At 34.2% G+C, this 18,770-nt stretch overlaps 1 protein-coding gene across 1 annotated transcript in view; it reads right to left on the reverse strand.

Moving 5' to 3' along the window:
* Window positions 1–18,770, reverse strand: part of ABI3BP (ABI family member 3 binding protein) — a gene marked incomplete at its 5' end in the record, with an annotated part of 234,390 nt that overhangs the window by 56,282 nt on the left and 159,338 nt on the right. The window contains 10 exon segments of the mRNA XM_025050066.1: window positions 152–211; window positions 6,223–6,297; window positions 10,008–10,082; window positions 12,344–12,409; window positions 13,114–13,161; window positions 13,610–13,703; window positions 14,340–14,389; window positions 15,244–15,318; window positions 17,468–17,533; window positions 18,150–18,227. Of these exon segments, the coding sequence (XP_024905834.1) occupies window positions 152–211; window positions 6,223–6,297; window positions 10,008–10,082; window positions 12,344–12,409; window positions 13,114–13,161; window positions 13,610–13,703; window positions 14,340–14,389; window positions 15,244–15,318; window positions 17,468–17,533; window positions 18,150–18,227 (687 nt within the window).

Raw genomic sequence — 18,770 nt, forward strand, 5'->3', positions numbered from 1 at the left:
CTTTCCTCATTAACCGGGGAAAAAATTTCAGATTGTATACCCATAATTTTCTCCAAACTTTCACATCACAATCATTAAAAATATATATTTACCTCAAGATTTTTTTTGAAAAATATACTCCCTAACTGGGAAAATTATTTAATTCATTTACCAGGTTCGCTCTGAGAGACTTCGGAGTCTGGTTTATGGGGAAGGAGCACATCTCTTGGAACTGAAAGAAAAAGATTAGAAAACACTGTGTACTATGACACATCTGGAGTGAAATGACCCATAGATATAAAATCCTGAAAAGCATGAATGAAGTAAAGGTACTTTCACAGTGGCTAATGAGCAAAGCTGAGACGACTGTTCTTTTCAAAAAGGAAAAATGTCACTGTGTAGGGAAGGTTCTAGTGGCTATAAAACAGAGTTGGTCACAGTTCATTTTGAAGCCTTCTTTGAGGAAAACAAAAAAAAAGGGGAGGGAATAACAAATTAATTTAACACAAGCTAGGTAGGTCTCCTTCAAATTGTCTTCAAAACAGAAAGTTTTTGCTTCGAGTGGTCAGGTGCCATTTGACAGTCATGCTAAAATTCTACTGATAGTAATAAATATGTTATCTTCAAGTGCATACATGGCCTACAAGTTGAGGGAAACAGTAAGAAAGGCAAAATTCTGGAATATCTGAGTAGAATGAAGTTTTATTTGAAAAGACACTAACAGTTATTATGAGGAAAAGAGAGCAAAAGGAATCAGCAGCTCATTAGAAGCTACCACATGTAAAGTTGATGAGAATGCTTGTTACATAGTGAATGCCAGGTCAGTGTTGCCATCTTTGTCATTCTTAGTGTTATGGCTTCTAGCATATTGGGTGTCAGGGCCTCCTGACATATGAAAATATGAAAACAAAGGACAAAAATGTCAGCAAAATGATAAACCTACTAATATTCAGTCCCTGATATCCAGTATATTTTTAATGTCTGTGTCCAGTCTTTTTTGGCAAAATAAAGCAGTAGGCAGGGAATTTGATACTTAATTTCTCATTGGGGAAAATACCAGGGTGATTTGCCTATTGTTAACGCTAGATTTCTATGGTAAAATCTCCTTCCAAGAGCAAGATAATGTACTCCTTTGACTGTCTCCCCACAAGAAGATCCTTCTCAGCCCTACTCTCTTACTGAAAGTTTTCCTACAACACTGAAGATTTTATAAATTTCAGAGTCCATTCAATGGGCAGTGTTATTTTCTCACATCTTACATGATGCTGGGGGGAAAAACACTAGGATTCAGGCCAGAACTCTGCTTCAGAGAAAGATGAAGAAAACTTCTGTACCATGATATGGTTAAACACCACTTTAACATTAGTGTAGGAATAGATTAAATAACACAGACATTCTCTTTTTACTGCTTTTAGGGGATCACATTTAACTTGCATATCATGTGTGTTTTTAGTCTAGGCCATCAAGCACCAGTGAAATCGTAGTTGTGGAATTTGATACATTGGAAAGAGACTTGACTCAATTAGAACTTCTGTGAGCTAAAAGGTAACATCCAGGGGAACTTGAAAATCTGAATTTTTTTTTGAAGGAAAAAGGTAACTTCAAAAAGAACAGTGGTTGACAAAGTTAGAGAAAACTCATCACAGTAGTGAACATTTCACCTTTGCTATGTAGTATTTTGGGGGATTCAAAAGGTAAAATATGAGAAATTTCCAGTTGTAAATCAAACTAAGTGTTTGGAGGGTGAAGGAGAAGACACTTTGATTAGGCTTTGAGAAGGTCATGACCAGAGAAAGTGGCCTATAGTTTACAAATACCTTAATTGGTTACAGTGCTAGACTATACAAAGAGGAGCTGGGATTAAGGAAAGGAGAAACAGAAGAAATGTGCTACCAATAAATCCACCATGCTGTAAATACATTACTTGCTGCCTGCTTTAGTTGACTGAGGAATTTAGCTGGGGTAAAAAAGCTGCAATTGCACTTTTTAACCATGAAGTGATGATTTAATAAACTGCCATAGCAGACCTTTTAAAGCAGCTAAAATCAGTGGAAAGAAAAGAAATAGAAACATTCACAGGGAAGGGTTATGAATCATTCTCTTACTTGGTCAACTGCAGCTCCAAGAAATGCAAGCTTTTTTCTTTTCCCTATGTGGCATGTCTCTGTGTATTAAATAAGAGCATGATTCCTAAAAACCAAATCTTCCATGCTGGGGGAACTTAATGTAAATAATGGCAGTTTTCTGGGAAGGCATTTTTGATTTCCTTATAAGAATATTTACTATTATTATATTTTAGACTCAGTTATATGAACCAACTTACCACTTATATTAACTCATCAAATTAGCTATCTTTTTGAATAAAAGGCACCACATCAAAGAAAAATTCAGCTGATACAAGACAATTGTGTGTGGAAACATCCAATATGGACAAATGTAAATGAATGTGCACAAATGTTTTGCCAGAGTAGATGAGAGAATCAGTGTGTTATTTTCTGATAGAGATGGTAAAATATGAAGTCTGCAATAAGGTTACATTGGGCTACCAAGAGACTGATTCTCTTAGCAAAGTAATGCACATAGGCTACACATCCTTTCACCTCCAGAGACTCTAATCTTTTATTCTGACCTTGTACCCTTAGGTCCAGTCTGAGAGAAAGCAGGTCTTTTGCCCTTTTGGAGGCCACTTTCTGAGCTTCTCATGTGCTCTTGGACCACCCTTCCTTCCATCTCCTCTAAGACCGTCTATTTTTCATTATTTTTATTTTCTTATATTTTTCTCCATTAGTCCCTATCTCCATTAGTCCTTATTATCCAGAAGTTGCTTTCTCTATGTCTATTAAACAGCTCAAGTGCTCCAACATCCTAAAAATAATAATCATTTCCTTAACATGGCTTCCCCTTTACACTGTCCCTTCTTTTGCTCTCATTCTTTAAATCAAAGAACTATATCTGCCTCCACTTCCTGTTCTCTCAATTGTCTCTTCTCATCCTCTGTGGTCCGGCTTCCACTTCACTGATCTGCAACCATGGATCCATAATGTCATATCCATAGTTCCAAAGTCCAAAATGCTCTGAAACTGAAAGTGTTTCTTTTAAAATCACTTGACAGCAAAACTGGACTAGAAATGACCTAAAGCTATTTAGTTTTTATGCATTCTGTGTAATATAACTATTCATATTTTTCACTGCGGACTTATTAATATGTTTGTAACCAGTGATATATGTGCTATTTCACTTTAAAATCTGAAAATTGCTGATTTTTGAAGTATCAGCCTAGGGGTTTTCAGATACAGGCTTGTGGATATACACTCTCAACTCCAGCAGCTCTTCTGACTCCTCTCCACCTCATTGCCATTGCTGACTACCCTTCCCTGCTTCACCTCATTCTTGATAGTCTCCTGTCTTTTTTTGACAGAAGCTTCTGCTAGCTCCTCTTCCTCTTTTTACTCCTTAAATATAACTGTGTGCTTTGACCACTGACTTCTTATCCAGATGACATTATCCAGGAGGAAGTATAGACTTCCTCCTGGATAATGAAGTCTATACTTCCTCCTGGATAATGTCATCTGCTCACAAGATTTAAGAACCATCTATATGTAGACAGGTGATTCCCAAATCTACATCCCAAATCTTGACTTCTATTTAGAAATGCAGACATACTCTTCAACCACCAGTTAGATATTCCTACTTAAAAGTCCAACTGGCCCTCCAAACCTAGCACGTACAAACACGAGCCTGTGTTCCCTGCCTTAGTGGCATTACCATCCATCATTTGCCCAAGCTAGAAGCAACAGTGTCATCCTTCTCTCCATAACATCATTCAGTCACTGTCTGGGTTCTAGCATTTCCATTTCCAAAGGCATGTCAGCATTATTCCTTTATTTCCTAACTGTAAAAATACTGTAGTGTGACTATAAATTAGAATTTACCAAAGAGAGTATATGTGAAGATTGGATAGTTTTCAGAAATCTAGATTTTCTTCCTGGTTCCCTCTCAGTGACTGAATTCTATCCAAATACCTGTGGGCCAGAAGGGTAACCACAAAGCCAGAATAGCCCTTGGTGTAGAAACAAATTTACAAAGAAGGCACAGCTCTGTTGAACCAAGCATCAGGGTGAGTCCTTTGCTCTGAATTTAAAACCATTCCTCCAAGGCAGATCCAAAGAAAAACTATTTCTCTTTTGATTCTGGACATGGCATGTGAACTCAGTTTGCCTAGATTCCTCATTAAATGTTGTAGATAATTCAACTAAGTGGCTGGAAGAGAGTTTCTAAAGGCCTAATGGATAAGACCTGTGTTATGGCTAAGAATCTATAAAATGGAAGAACTATACAGTGAATCTTAGATTGATTTACTTGACCCAGGTCTAAAAATTCAAGTTTGCTACTTCTGATACCTCTCAGGATAAATTTTGAGATAAATATTATGATAAAACATAACTCTGTCCTGATTTTAGCACTATATTTTATGTTTTCAGAATTTTAAAGAGCATCTATTTCTCTAGGATATCTGTTCATATTGAATATACATGTAATTTACCTTCTGCTTTTTGGGGTATAACCCACAGGAACCAGTAAACAAGGCCTTGGATTCATCAGGACGGAAACCTGAGCCTTGGTGCAAACCAGAAACTGTTTGAATACAACAGAATCCAGTCTGTTTGAACACTTGTGAGAAAGGTGAAATGTAGTAATAATTGCCTTATGATAATTCCTGTAGATATCGCATCACACCCCTAGAGCAACAAGGAACCCCTGATGAGTATGTATGATGGTGGGACCAACAACGGAGTTAGAGACAGAATTCTAACTGAACATCTGGAACTGGAGAGTCAATAGAATAAATCCAGTGGAGACTCCAGGGGGAGCATTTGTGCTTTTGTTCCATTGCTCAAACTTACCAGTTAGAACTTCTGTGAAAAACAAGGTGTTGATGGAATTAAGGCAATTATTAGACATTTAAAAAGAAGAAGAAAAGTTTAACTATTAGATGAAATCATTCAATAAGATTAAGTCACATTAAGACCAACAATATTCCTTTCTCTAATGAAAAGGAAAAGTGAATAAAATCGCTCAAATCTACTGTTATCTGTAATGACTCAATTTGTTACTTTTTTGGTGTGTGTGCAGTTGAAAATAAGAAATCAATATTTTCCAAGTGGGAAGATCAGCTTTTTTCTTATTGGAATTTATAATATTGGCTGTCGGTTTAGTGACATAAATTTCAATTCTAGACTTCAGGGCAAAGGAGCCTCTTCCTAGCCTACCACCACCTGCAACAATCTAATTATCCCATAGCAGCAATAACACCCTCCCTTTCACAATCTGGAAAATACTTTAGCAAGTGAATTCAGACTTGCTTCCAAAATGCCATCATTTCAAGCTATAGAAATATTTTTGGTTTTGGGAATGTTCTACACGCTTTTAGGAGCACTAGGAATTTATAATAATTGGACTTTTTTTTTTAAAAAAAAGAAAAAGAAAAACAATGTATTTCCCAGATTCTCTAGTGAAAGGTGAACTTGGTTTGGTTTATTATAGAACTCTTTAGCTAACAGTAGCTTCCTAAGGTCACTTGAAGACTTAGAACATTGGTGGCCGAGACCCAGAAAATGTCTGGGTCTTTGAAGTCCCCACCCTGTCTACTCCTACAAACATGAGATTATTCCCCCTATAAATGGACAGAAGGCCTTCTCAGATGATAGCTGAGATATAGATTTGTAGCTAAAGAAATGATTTTTTTGTGAAGCATATTTCTTAACCCAAGTTATTGCTCCATTTAACTGGTAAAATAGAATTTGACAAGAAAAAAACCTCAATGCTGGATAGTGTAAAATTTGTAAACCTTCTAAACCCCCCCAAAATGGTTAAACATCATTTCCTCTGTTATTAAAAACATCATTTTATCATTTTTGTGGGAAAATTCTGAATTCTTTATCTTATTTCGGCAGAATATTTGAGCATCATATAGTAGCATTGGTAGGTTATTTTTTTATGTCAGAAAATAAAAGAAAATTTAGTTCTAAAGAAATTTTCTATTCTTGGCATAAGTCTGTGCCTTTTGATTCTATCAATACCTTACTATGTGAGCAATTAGATAACTTTTATGAGAACTTTGAAACGATCCCAACATGGTATCTGAACATACGTGAAATATTGACTTTGCATCCATCAGCTCTCATGTTTTATTGTACCAGAGTGAAACAATGAATTTGGCTCAAATATGAAATAAAGCATTACCAGGTGGAGTATATGGCACTTCTGGCCTTGGTGACATTTTTGGCTTTGAGGTGACACGCTGAGACACCTTAGGCACTGAAAGAGAGAACTCAGATCATTTGGTTTCAGCATTTCCCATTCATCAAACTATGATGAGGCGTAGGCCTGATCACTGATTAGAAAAAAGTATTGAAATGAGAGTTAGAAAAATAAACCTTAAGCTCTAAGAATAGATTAGTTAGAATTCCAGATACTTTTAGAAAAATGAAATCTGAGAAACTGCAAAATTTGACTAAATGTAGAGGTAGGATGGAAAATTTTTTGAAACATTCATTTCAGAAGAGATTAGCAAGCAATGCAAAAATGCTCTTTTTTTCTGGATGTTTGCTTGACTTCTCCTTAACACCACCCCCTACCTCCCAACACATACACATGCCAGGTCTTTCTTTGAAAATGAGTTCAGTGAAGTCAGAGTAGAAGCCCATGAAGCATGGATGAGAAACTTAAATTCAGATCAGGCAATGGCAGAAAGGGAAGTGAGCATGGAATGGAATGGAGTGGGTGGGCTTGCATTCTACTCCCCCTGCAATTCTTAGGCCCCAAATAAACCTTTAAATGAACATGTTCACAAACTAAAATTCTTTCCACAACTGTTCATTTAAAGTAACAGGTGCTAATGTAATAGATACTAGGGGAAAAAAATCTATTTTATTTATGGCTCATTTCATAATTTCAAAAATGCTTTCATAAAGATTATACCCTTTGATTCTCACCATAATGCTGGGAGGAAGGAATTATCAGTTTCGCTTTAAAGGCTTGGGTTGGTGACTATCTGCCTCAGCTTACATAGTTATTAATTACGAGAGACAAGACTTGAACTGGATACTGAGGCCCAGACATTACCCCTAGGTCCAAGCACTTGTGCTGTCTATATCTCAATTGTGCAGGTCACATTTTAATTTGTTTCTCATTTTGTAGGGTTGAAATAATAAGTCTGTCTGAACTCAAAGGTGGCTGTGATAATTAAATGTGAAATGTCAAAATGATGTGAAAACTATACTACTATAATTTTTTTTTTCCATTCCTAGAACATCATTACACAGTTGACACTGACGGATCTGAGTATATTCTAATTTTCACAGTGTTTGCTGCTACAAAAACGAGGAGCACCTGTAGTTTGGGTAATTATAAGATTTCTAGGTATAAAATAAATAATGGGATTGTTAAATATTACCTATGAACACAGAAATTCAAAAATCAAACTTTTATTTAATAACAAAATATCCTTGATGATTTGATCCAAATCTTTATCTCACTTTGCCCTCAAATTCCAAATACAGATTTAAATCTTGCCATCTAATTTATAAATACAATTTAAATATAAATAAGAAGGTGGCATGCCCATTTACAGAATTTCATTCTGAAAAAAGTAGATGAGCACTCTGTGTTACACTTTAAGCTGCACACACTATTAGATGATACCCTTATAGCCCAACAATAATAATTTGCATTTGGTATTGTACATATGAACAGAATATTCTCCCACCCAAATAAACTTTTGAAGTTCATTTTACTCACTTTTTTAAGAGGAATGATTAGAATGTATTTTGTTTTTCATGATTAATTTCCCAAATCATTCCCTTGCATTAAGTAGCACTGACAAAGCCAGAAGTATTTGGGTTTCAGCTACTTTTCAAGGGAGATGCTAGTGGGCTGGGGATTGCTGAAGCTGGGACAGAATCAGGAGGCTCTCTTGTTAGTTAGGCAGCCAGTCCAGGGTTTCAGAGTCAAAGTGGAATGCATTGAACATATGCATCTATCCATTCTGAAGCTGCCTATCTTGTGGAGGAAGGTTGGCTACAGGTCTAAATTAAACAAATTTGAAACTTTGAATATAGTACAATAATGAGAATTTAGAATAAGCTACTGATTTACTATTGTCTTTTTGTAAGTAGAGTACAGCTCTAAAAGAAAATTATGTCTTCCTTGTTACTTCATATTGCTTTTACTATTTAAAATTCCACTAACCAGAAATCTATATCCTCAATGTCTTTATTCCCAGCACTTCTTATTTTTCATCTTTTCTCTTATTTTCCAACATTCATCAAGTTTTCTTACTTTCTTATTTATTTCCATTTCTCCATTCTCTGCTACTTTTGTTCTAAGCTTTATATTAAAATAAAAATTTGAGAGCATCCTTACGTGATTTTATCTGTTGAATTCTTTTAAGTTAAGAGTTTAGTTTCCTATTCATGGATTCAATATATTTGCTTTTTTTTTTCTTTCCCAACTCTATTCATTAATCATTACTTATTCACTAATCATTAATTATTTTCCCAGTATCTCTTATATAGTAATGTTTCACATGTATTTATTGTTATTATTTTAGAATTCTCCTATCAAGGAATTGTTGCCTTGGTACCTTCATATACTTATATATCATACTCATTTTCATAGCAAAGTTTTAGTATTTAAAACACATTTTAAAGCACATCAAACCATTAGTTAGATGCAGAACATAGAACTGTCTTTTAAGGAATTTCCTTTTAAAGAAAAAATAGGCAAAATTTCTCTCAGAATCAGATATTATAGACCATGCCCAAATCTAGTGTTTTCTTTCAGTACAGATACAGAGATCTGGTTAAAGGATTTCTGGTGGGAATTGAGAACGCCTCCCTGGATCAAGCAGAATTTTGTTGCTGCTAATATTTTCCATTCCCCAGACCATTAGTGATAGTGAATCTTCCTTTGGTAATAAATTAGTAGGTGCACCTCATATACTTTTTTGGAAGTAAGAAATATATAAATGATAAATTTAAGTTTAGGTGATTGCCTTAGACTATAACTTCCTTGTCCACAGAAGGATTCAATTTTGTTTCACATCCCTAGTGTTTAGCACATTGCCTGGTACATGGTCAGCATGCAATTAATCTTTGTTGAATGACTAACCGATTAAATGAATTAGTTAAGCAATCACTTAAGACTCAAGGGGCAATAGAATTGAAATTAAGAGAGAAAAGAAACAGGAGATCAGCTGAGTAACGACAACAGACTAGACATGACTAGGTAGATGCTTCGAGCAGGTACAAATGCTAGACTGTACCACACAGAGACTGGATGAGGGAGAGAAGTAAAAATCAGTTGTGAAATGCTGAAGACCTGCCATGGTGTAAATGAGAAATTGAAAAGAGGAAAGACAATAAGCTCTCTTTGAGGCATGTCAAGTTTATGGTAATCCAAAATGGGGATCTGCCGAGGCAGCTGGAATAATTAGATAAGAGTTTGGTTAAGAAGTTAGGGTTAGAGTTAATTATTCAATAAGAGCTTCTTGAACAGAATAAAAAATAGTTGATAATGACTCTTGCTTGGCTCCTTATCAAAATTTCACAGCAGAACAATCAAAGTAACATTGTAATCATTATTTTATAACACATGCTATATGTGTGTATATATATTTCATAACATTAATGTTAAATAAAATCTACTGAAAGGTAAAAATAATAAAATAGGAGATTGGCAAGAGGAGGCACATTCAAGACCTACAGAAAGGATAGGAATTCTCAAGCTGGGAGAAGCAAGGAAAGTAGGTGGGCCACTCCAAAATAATGTAATAATAGGGAAGCTTTCTGGAATAAGCTATTTCAATAATACACTTTTTGATAAAGTCTAAAAGTAAAAGCAAGTATTTATTATGTTTCAAAGGAAGACTTGTTTCACAAGGATTAAAAACTTACCTTGCTATAATTCAGCAGAATAACTCCACTAACATCAAACTCTTCAAGCCAGAATATAAAATATGTATTTACCTGGCTGTGTTTGTGGGACTCTTGGACGTGGAGATGTTTTTGGTTTGGGCGGAGTGCGCGGTGTCTGCTTGGGAGCTAAAAGAAAGGACATAAGGTTTGGCGCCTTTAGGTTCCCCAAGAATTACAGTAACAAAGCCTCTAGTCTCTCAGAGATGTCTGTTGAGTGACTGAAGACCTAAATACACAGCAATTAGTGCAATTAAGCTCTCAACAAGCTACAAAGTATAGGAAGATAATTTTCTTATAACAGAAAACAAAACAATAGGCAATATTAAGTGATATCTAAGATATTCAGCTGGTGAATGAAACTGTTGGAATACCAGAAATATTTACTTCAAATATCTTTTAAATAGGTTAAAAATAAATTTCATAATAACAAAAATTCAACCTTATAAGTTCACACCGTTTTTATCAGATTATCTCAGTATATTTTTAAGTGCGAATAAATACAATTTATCCTAAAAGAAGTTAGCGTGTTATATTCCAAATACACATAGAAAATGAATGGGTTTTAATAGCAAGTACTAATGGAAAAAAATCAATCTTATTACACAAAACATAATTTTTATTGATTATTTTGAGGAGAAATTGAACATAAATTGAAAGCATGCATTACTGAACAAAGTTATTCCTTAGCTGGGTGATTCCCAAAGAAGTTTAGGACATTCAGTGCAAAAACCAATTGTTTCTTCACCAAGAAAATAAAAGGTATATCCTGCTGGAGAAAAGGAATTATCAAATGCAAGTTTGCAGCTTATGGAAACACCTCATTTGGTTTCACTAGTGTTTGGGATAAGAAATATAATTAAAAGAAACAGAATGTTGTCCAGGTCACAAAGTTTCAGGATTGCTGAAAATAAGAGTTGTTAGATCCTAGAAGTTTCTAAAGAGTCTGCAGTGACTTCCTCCTGATACTAAATCAAAATATATAAGGCATACAATGGTTTCAATCAGCAGGATCTTCTCACCTGTGGAAAGATGAAAACTAAGATATGTTGGAGGTTACATTGGTTTAGGAGCCTGGAACCTAGAGATTTAGATCTCTCTTTGCTAATCCAAGGGTCTAAAGTCTCAGGTTCTCCATCAAAAGTTACAGGATTTTTAAGAGTCCTCCACTTTTAAAATTCTGATTCTAGCATTTCTTTCAGTCTAGTGACTTCCTGATTCTCGACTTCCTTGCCTGCTGAGGTTCCTACTGATAAGCTATTTGCTTTCCCTAGGGTATAGAAAAACTGTCTGCACATCATGAGGCAAGTCCATAAAGTGATTCAGAAAGAGATAAGAATTACTAATAGTATTCATAATTAAATACATCAACAATATTATACCTATTATTAAAAAGAATAAGCTTTAAAAAGTTAGAGATAACTGACACAGATTCAGTTAATATAGCCAATGTGGAATTTTGGTAAAAATTAAACTGTAGAGTTTAATAGGTAACATTTAATAGGATATTTCAGAAGATAGTAAAATTAATATCCATATCTCCTTTGGAAATAGAGTCATATACAAAAGTTCAATAGCAATCAAAACACAAATGTGGACTTATTTACGATAAACTCCTATTCCAAGAGAGCCTATAGATATTGAGACAATTTTTCCTTGTAAGAAGTTCATTTAGTTATCCGTGTGGGTTTGTTTTCCTTCACTTCAAACTCCACCACCAAGTAAACCTTTATGACTTGCCAAAGAAACTAGTTTGATTTCAATTTCTCTTATTTGTATGCCATGAAATGGCTAAACCACTGCAGGAAGGACCGGAAAGAAGTAAAGGACATGAACAATGACAAGGTGACTGGCCAGTTATATCTTTTTATGTGGACTGCACAGTGAAATCTGTTTCTGTTAATCTTAAATAAATGTCAGATATCTTAAAATACTTTTTACATGACCAAAGAAAAACTAGTTGAGATGATAAAGTATTTGAAGTTAGTATATTTATTTTAAATGGAATATAAAACTAGTTGAGATGATAAAGTATTTGAAGTTAGTATATTTATTTTAAATGGAATATAAAACTAGTTGAGATGATAAAGTATTTGAAGTTAGTATATTTATTTTAAATGGAATATAAATGTTTGTTCCCAGAAACACTACTATTTTCTATGTTAAGCACTTGCACAGTAGCTGAGAGGTGTTTTTCAGCCATTCCAAAGAATATTCACAACAATTCCATGTGACTGGCTACAGATAATGGATAAAAGAAGAAATGGGGTATCAAAGACTGTGAGCATGATGATTAAATTGGAACTTCTAATGTCAAGCAGTATCCATACTGTCTTTCCAATCTCACATTCTATAAACAGTGCTCTTGAAATACAAAATAATGTATTTACCCCGTTTGATCTGAGGCTCATCTGGGCTGGGTGGGATTACAGTTTGAGAAGGCAGAGGTGATGCTTCTATGGTAACTGAAGGAGAATACCTTGGGTTACCAAGTAGATTTTTAAAACAATAAAGAAAATTGCAAATCTGCAGCAAAATTGCATGTCTCCTTTGTTTGTAATGCACTTAGTTTAAAAAATGTTTAGAGATTCTAGGTTACAAAATAATTTCAAAGTAAGCAATATCCTTACTTTTTAAATTCTCAGTCCACACTATTACCCCTTCAACAATTCCATAAAGATATATTCAATAGTAATTATAAAAGGAAAAACAAAGTAATGAAAAGGCATTAAAGTATTCAAGAAGCATTGAATTTCACTTAAATAATGGAGAAAAATCAAACATGTAAATGAATGTGATGGAATGAATGTTAATGGAAAATATGTTGCTAGGGCAGAAAGTATGAATGGAACATTATACAAAAATATTATCTGAAATATTCAACAAAACATCAAGCTGGCAGAATATGCAATGTTAAGAAAAAGATGCTTCAGATTCAATAGTTTTGCTGACTTAAGAAGAGAAAGAGACCAGGTCTAGATATAAAACTGAATGGTAGAAGTGACTTCATGGACAATGGTTATGAATAGAAGCACCTAGAAAGAAAATTAACTGCCATGACAAAGAATGATGTTGCAACATGAATTCACAATGAGAGAGAACCTGAGGTTCTCAGATGATGGTGACAGTGAGGACAAAAGCTGCTGAGGTGTGTCATTACCTAGTGTGGTCTCAGGTGGTTCAGACACATTTGTAATAGATTCCACAACTGTATCAAAACAAAGGAGAACAACTTTTTAAAAATAGTAAGATATTAAGCTACAGTCAAATATTTCTTTAATTCTCATTCTCTTAAGAATTTACATCATATTTTTTACCATAAGACAACTGGATTTAGACAAGAAAAAAAGAGAACCAAGAGGGAAATCCTAGTCTATAATATTAATCTTCCAACTAATATTTGTTTTAATTGTCATTAACTGGCTGTTAAATGTTATGCCTCAATATTTATACACTGTAGAGAAACTGAAATTTATTTCTATATTCAGAAAGTCAATTATCATTTTAAGAATCCAAGAATTTTGGAAGCTATAGCTCTTCATATCTATTCAATTGTAGAGCAAGCACCAGAGCTTGAACATTCATGTGCCACGGATATGAGACACTAATTAAAAATTTGTTGAATAAATGAATCAAAGCATGAAAACCTTTACTGCCTTCAGTCTTTGGCTCCTCTGGCTTGAGTGGCGCTTTGGCAGTGGGGTAAACATAATCTGTTTCAGCTAATGCTAAGGAGGAAACAGGGAATGTCTGGTTAGTGGAGGGCAGCCTATGGCACTCTGTAATGGAACCCTGTTTAATTTGAAAACAAAGATTAGTCATCTTAAGTAGATACATTCATGAGAATAAATAACATTTAGGTGGATTATGACGATGACTACAATTTAAAATGGCAGAAATGAAGGCAGGAAATAAAGGCAATGTGCTTTGTGGAAAAACTCTCTAACTGGTAGGGTCTACAGCGATTTCTACCTTGAGCAAAGCAGATCATTTTATTTCCTCACATTTTTCAAAAGATTCTAGTGAAAAAAAGATATAGAGTGAGTTCTTGGAAAGCATAGGGATGAATACTAAAAATGATATTAAAATGAAAAATAGAATGTGCATATTCATATTGAAAGAGTCATCAGAATGTTGAAATACTAAAATTTGAATTCAGAGTGAGAGGAAACTAAATAAGGAAATTGTGAATCCTGCATAGCAATATGGCAGACACTAGCACAGTGTTCTGTGTACGATATTTGACTCTCAAGATTCATTGAATGAGCACAGACAAGATGTCAGGATCTATGAAATGTCACAAAGCATGAGGACAGTTAAAGGTGACTTCTTCAATTAAGTGGAAAAGCACTGACTTCCCATTAGGAAACTTTTTTTATCTATAGCTTCCTTTGATGACTCATTGATAAATGTAACAGATTCCAGGACTTCAGAAATAGCAAAACACACAAAATGATACAACTAATGAAAGATGAGTTGTTGTGAGCATTGAATGAATAAATACTAAATATTTAGAAAAGTACCTTGTACCTATAACTACTCCATGCTAGCCAATATGATAATATAGTTTTATTAATACTAATGGAAGCTCTAATAACTGAATAGAACTCATAATTTTATGTGCTGTGGGTTACTAATAACAATCATACCTTAAACTGTCAACATGAGCACCAAAATGCCATGTAGCTAATTAAAAGATGCATAAAGGAGATGAAAAGAAATTACAACCCTATGCTAGAAAAAAATAAGATCCAGTGTCTCAAAATAAATGTCAGGGTGTAGCAACAGCATTGCTAAGAATGATTAAAAATTTTTGTTTTCAATTCTGAAGGGCAATATGTTCAGGTTCACATTGAGTAAAGTGGAGTTTTGTTATCTTTACTGAAGCGAGAACTTTCTCCTTCCTTGATGGTCATTCTTTTCATGTAGTAGAACACAAATCGAACTTACTACTAAAGAGTCCCACAAATTTGTAACTGTTAGTGAAAAATAAGGATAAAGAATAAAATCAGTTCTTCTAAGTGCTTAATCAAATACATGATTATCTAAAATGATATACACAAAACACAGTAAAATGAAGTTTTTCTATACTGTTGAGTAATATAATTAATATAAACATAATGTACTACTACTTTAACACCAATATGCAATCATGGAAAGAGCATGGTACAATATGTAGAGAGTTATTAAATGTGTATTCTTTCGCATTTTTTATTTTTGGAATAACAAGACTTGGAGTTTGTTCTTTAAAGTTCACAGTGTACCCAGACAGATAAAACAATCTATTTACCAGGTTGACTTTGTGTCATTTCTAGGCTTGGTGATGTCACTGGTTTCAAAGCAAGGATTTGCAGTTCAGTGGGAGCTGAAAGAAGAGGGTCTAAGTTGTCAATTACATATAATTTATTTAATAGGTTTTAGACAAAGGTAGCAATGAATTGAAATATATAGACTCTCAAAAGAGCAGGATTATGGAGAGCCATGCAGTTTGCATTAAGGCAGAAATTGATAAGCTATGTCCCTCTAAAATCTAGCCCTCTGCTTGTCCTGTGAGCTAAGAATTGTTTTTACATTTTTAAGTGATAGAAAAACAACTTATGAGTAATATTTTATGACGTGAAAATGGTATGAAATTCAAATACAGTTTTATTGGAGCACAACCACACCCCCAAACTAAGATAATTTAAGGCATATTTACACATCATTTACATATTGGCTTTGGTTGACTTCAGGCTACAACTGTAAAATTGAGTTGTTGTAACAGAGACCAAATGGCCTGCGAAGTCTAAAATATTCACTATCTAACTCTTCACATAAAAATTTTTTGCTGACCTCCTGATCTTGAGCATCCTTCTAAGAATCTGAACTCACACAAGGGCTTTTAAGAGCTTCCTACAGCTGATTTGATGATAGTATCATTAACAAAATGTTCAGAAATCTAGGAATGTTTTGTTCTATGTTCCAATTTGACTACCCTCTTGGGTACCCTCAATAGGGGTCAAGACTTTCTGTTTTATTTTTGCTGTTCTTACCCTTCTATCTACTAATGCAAATCCTGAAGTTATTTCAAAGCCCAGCTATTTTCTAACAGCTCACATAGATCCTTGACTCCTTTAAATATTCTTTCTCTATATCTTTACCACTCAAATAAACAGACTGCTTCTGTATCTAAGAAAATTGTCTTGAAGGTAAGGAAAACTCAAGAATGGGTTTTTTTTCCACAATTATATTTTTGCCTGTTTAAAAAGTAAAGCATGCCCTTACTTTTGATTGCTACCTCTGTTCAGTATTCCACCCAATCCTGCTCAAGTGCTAATAATGGCACTGGAAACACAGAGGTCACCATTGTTGACATAAACCAAAGAAGCAGCGTTTTTTAAAAAGAGGTGAATGAAATGGAATAAGAAAACTGAATAAGACATCTTTTTTCAGAGACAATCCTTATGAGGTCACATGAACTTGACTACACATAGATCTCTCTCAACCATGATCCTTCCGGTCAACTCTACAGTTTTAGAAATGCTAACCACTATTTATGCCCTTTCCCTAGAGGGTGTAGAGGTGAGAAGTACAAGTTAGAAAGCCACATCATTGTTGCTCCTAGGGCCCAACTACAATGGGCTGGAAGAACTACTTAAACTAGAAAACATAGATTTTCTTGGTTTCACAGAGAACTTTCAGGAAAATTAAAGTTTGGGAGGAGGATGCGTTTTTTCCTCACATGTTTTTGAAACCAAAGAAAGAAAATCTTGAGTTGCTATAGTGTTTATAGGTCTAGAAACCATCAACAGCACTGTACATGGACCTATGTTTTCTAAAACATATTGAATTTTCTAGAATTTATTTCCAAAATTTGAAAAACTTTACTATGCTAAGTTGTTCCTTATCATCACTGGGGGTCTTTTAGAGACCAAAATAATATACAAAATTTATTAAAGAAATAAATATTAATATGAATAATTAGATATTCAGAGAAATTTCTAATTGGTGAAGATTAAGAACCACTGCTCAACTGTGGTGGAGAATAAGGACTAATCAAGGTTAGGAACCCTACAACTTGTATTTACTAGGATTGGCGCTTCCAGGAAGTACCTTTTTTTTCCCTGATAATTTAATGTGGAATCCTCATTCCTTAAAACTGGAAGAGAATATTGAGAACATCACACAGATCTTACAGAGTAAAACTGTTTAGAGAAAGTTCATGGTATAGTGCAATTGTTTTATAGCTCTAAATACCAAATAAAAGGAGAGCAATTTGGACTTCAGATTCTTTACTGAATCATATAATGAGATATTAAAGGGGGCTTCATGCCAGATAGATTCCCTCAACAGGATCCAGGAACATCTCTTAAAAATGATAGGCAACACTTGCATTAAGAATCCCGAACTACTTCTAAGTATGAAATGGAATGACGATGGCAGTCTAAGGAAGCAAGAACAATTCTGGCCATGACAGTGAGGGATTGGGTTTTAATGAGCAAGAAAGCATTTAATGAGGTCATAAAAATCATTACCTAATGTTGTTCCTGGAGCCTCAGAACTATGACTAACACGTTCAAAGCCTGTAGTAGAAACTAATCAAATGCAACAACATGAAAATGAGAAAGTTTCACAAAGTATGTCTTAATTTTTCTATCAAAACATTAGTTTCAAATGACAAACAATGTTTTAAAATTTTGAATAGACAGGAAGCAAACACTTTTTTTATTTTTTTGACGATTTGGTCAAACTGTAACAATGAACAATTCATTGCAGAAGGGGGTCTCAACCTTTAAATTCTGTTATGTATCTTACTATGGTCAACATAAGGTTTTCCTAGGTATCTCATTTTCTGATTTTAACTAATACAGAAGCTTGCTTTGGAAAATCTGTTTACATAATATATATGAAAATATATATGAAAATAATATATTGCATTTCTTGGAAGTTGAAAAAAACTATGTTTATGTAACCATGACTATAATAAATAGATCACATGTTTAAATTCAGATACAGCAATAGATAACAGTGAATGATTATGTTAATTTTGCTGTAAACACATCTTTATAGAGAGACCAAGAACATCATCCAAGAAGCAGCTGATAACCATACCTCACACCTTGACTCTCAGAGAACATACAGACTGTTAACTTCCCATCAGGGACATTGCTTTGGGACCCCACTGGGTCAAGCTACAAGGGCTCAACCCTCAAATTATGGTCTGAGGTGCTTCAGGACTTGATGTGGTTTTAGGTCTGAGATGTGGATGATGGGATCGTTGTGAAGTTTTAGGAGCTGAAGGAAGAACCTTTGGATGACTCTAGTGAAAGTGATTTGGGAAATAAGGCTCTAGATTTTCTAAAATATATTTCCTTGAAACTTAAGGTATTTTCTTTTTAAGATCAAAATATTTTCTCCTATTTTGTTACTATTTTGAGGATTCTTGAGATAAAACTCACACATAAAATTAAGTCAAGGAGTGAAGAGTCTTGTATATTTCTAACTTTGAAAAAACGTAAGGACTATAGCCATACTGTAGGTCGTGTGGTCTTAGGTTCACACCAAGAAATTTAAATATGCCAAGGGATCCACGGTACCATAACAATTGTTTGTGTTTATGTTTAGTTGGTCTAGAGATGATACAGACATTACCAACCATGTTTGAAACTTAGCTTTAAATGTGAGCACTATTTAGACAAAAGTACATGACAAAAAATTAAAATAAGGTTACATGGTATACAGATAGAGATCTATGCATAGCTTTTAAAAACAACAGATAACTTCTTTTAAGAGTTTTTAGGACTCTTAAAAAGAAGAAATAGTTAACGGACAGCAAAA

The sequence above is a fragment of the Pteropus alecto genome, unplaced genomic scaffold, assembly GCF_000325575.1.
Source record: "Pteropus alecto unplaced genomic scaffold, ASM32557v1 scaffold164, whole genome shotgun sequence".
Taxonomy (NCBI): domain Eukaryota; kingdom Metazoa; phylum Chordata; class Mammalia; order Chiroptera; family Pteropodidae; genus Pteropus; species Pteropus alecto.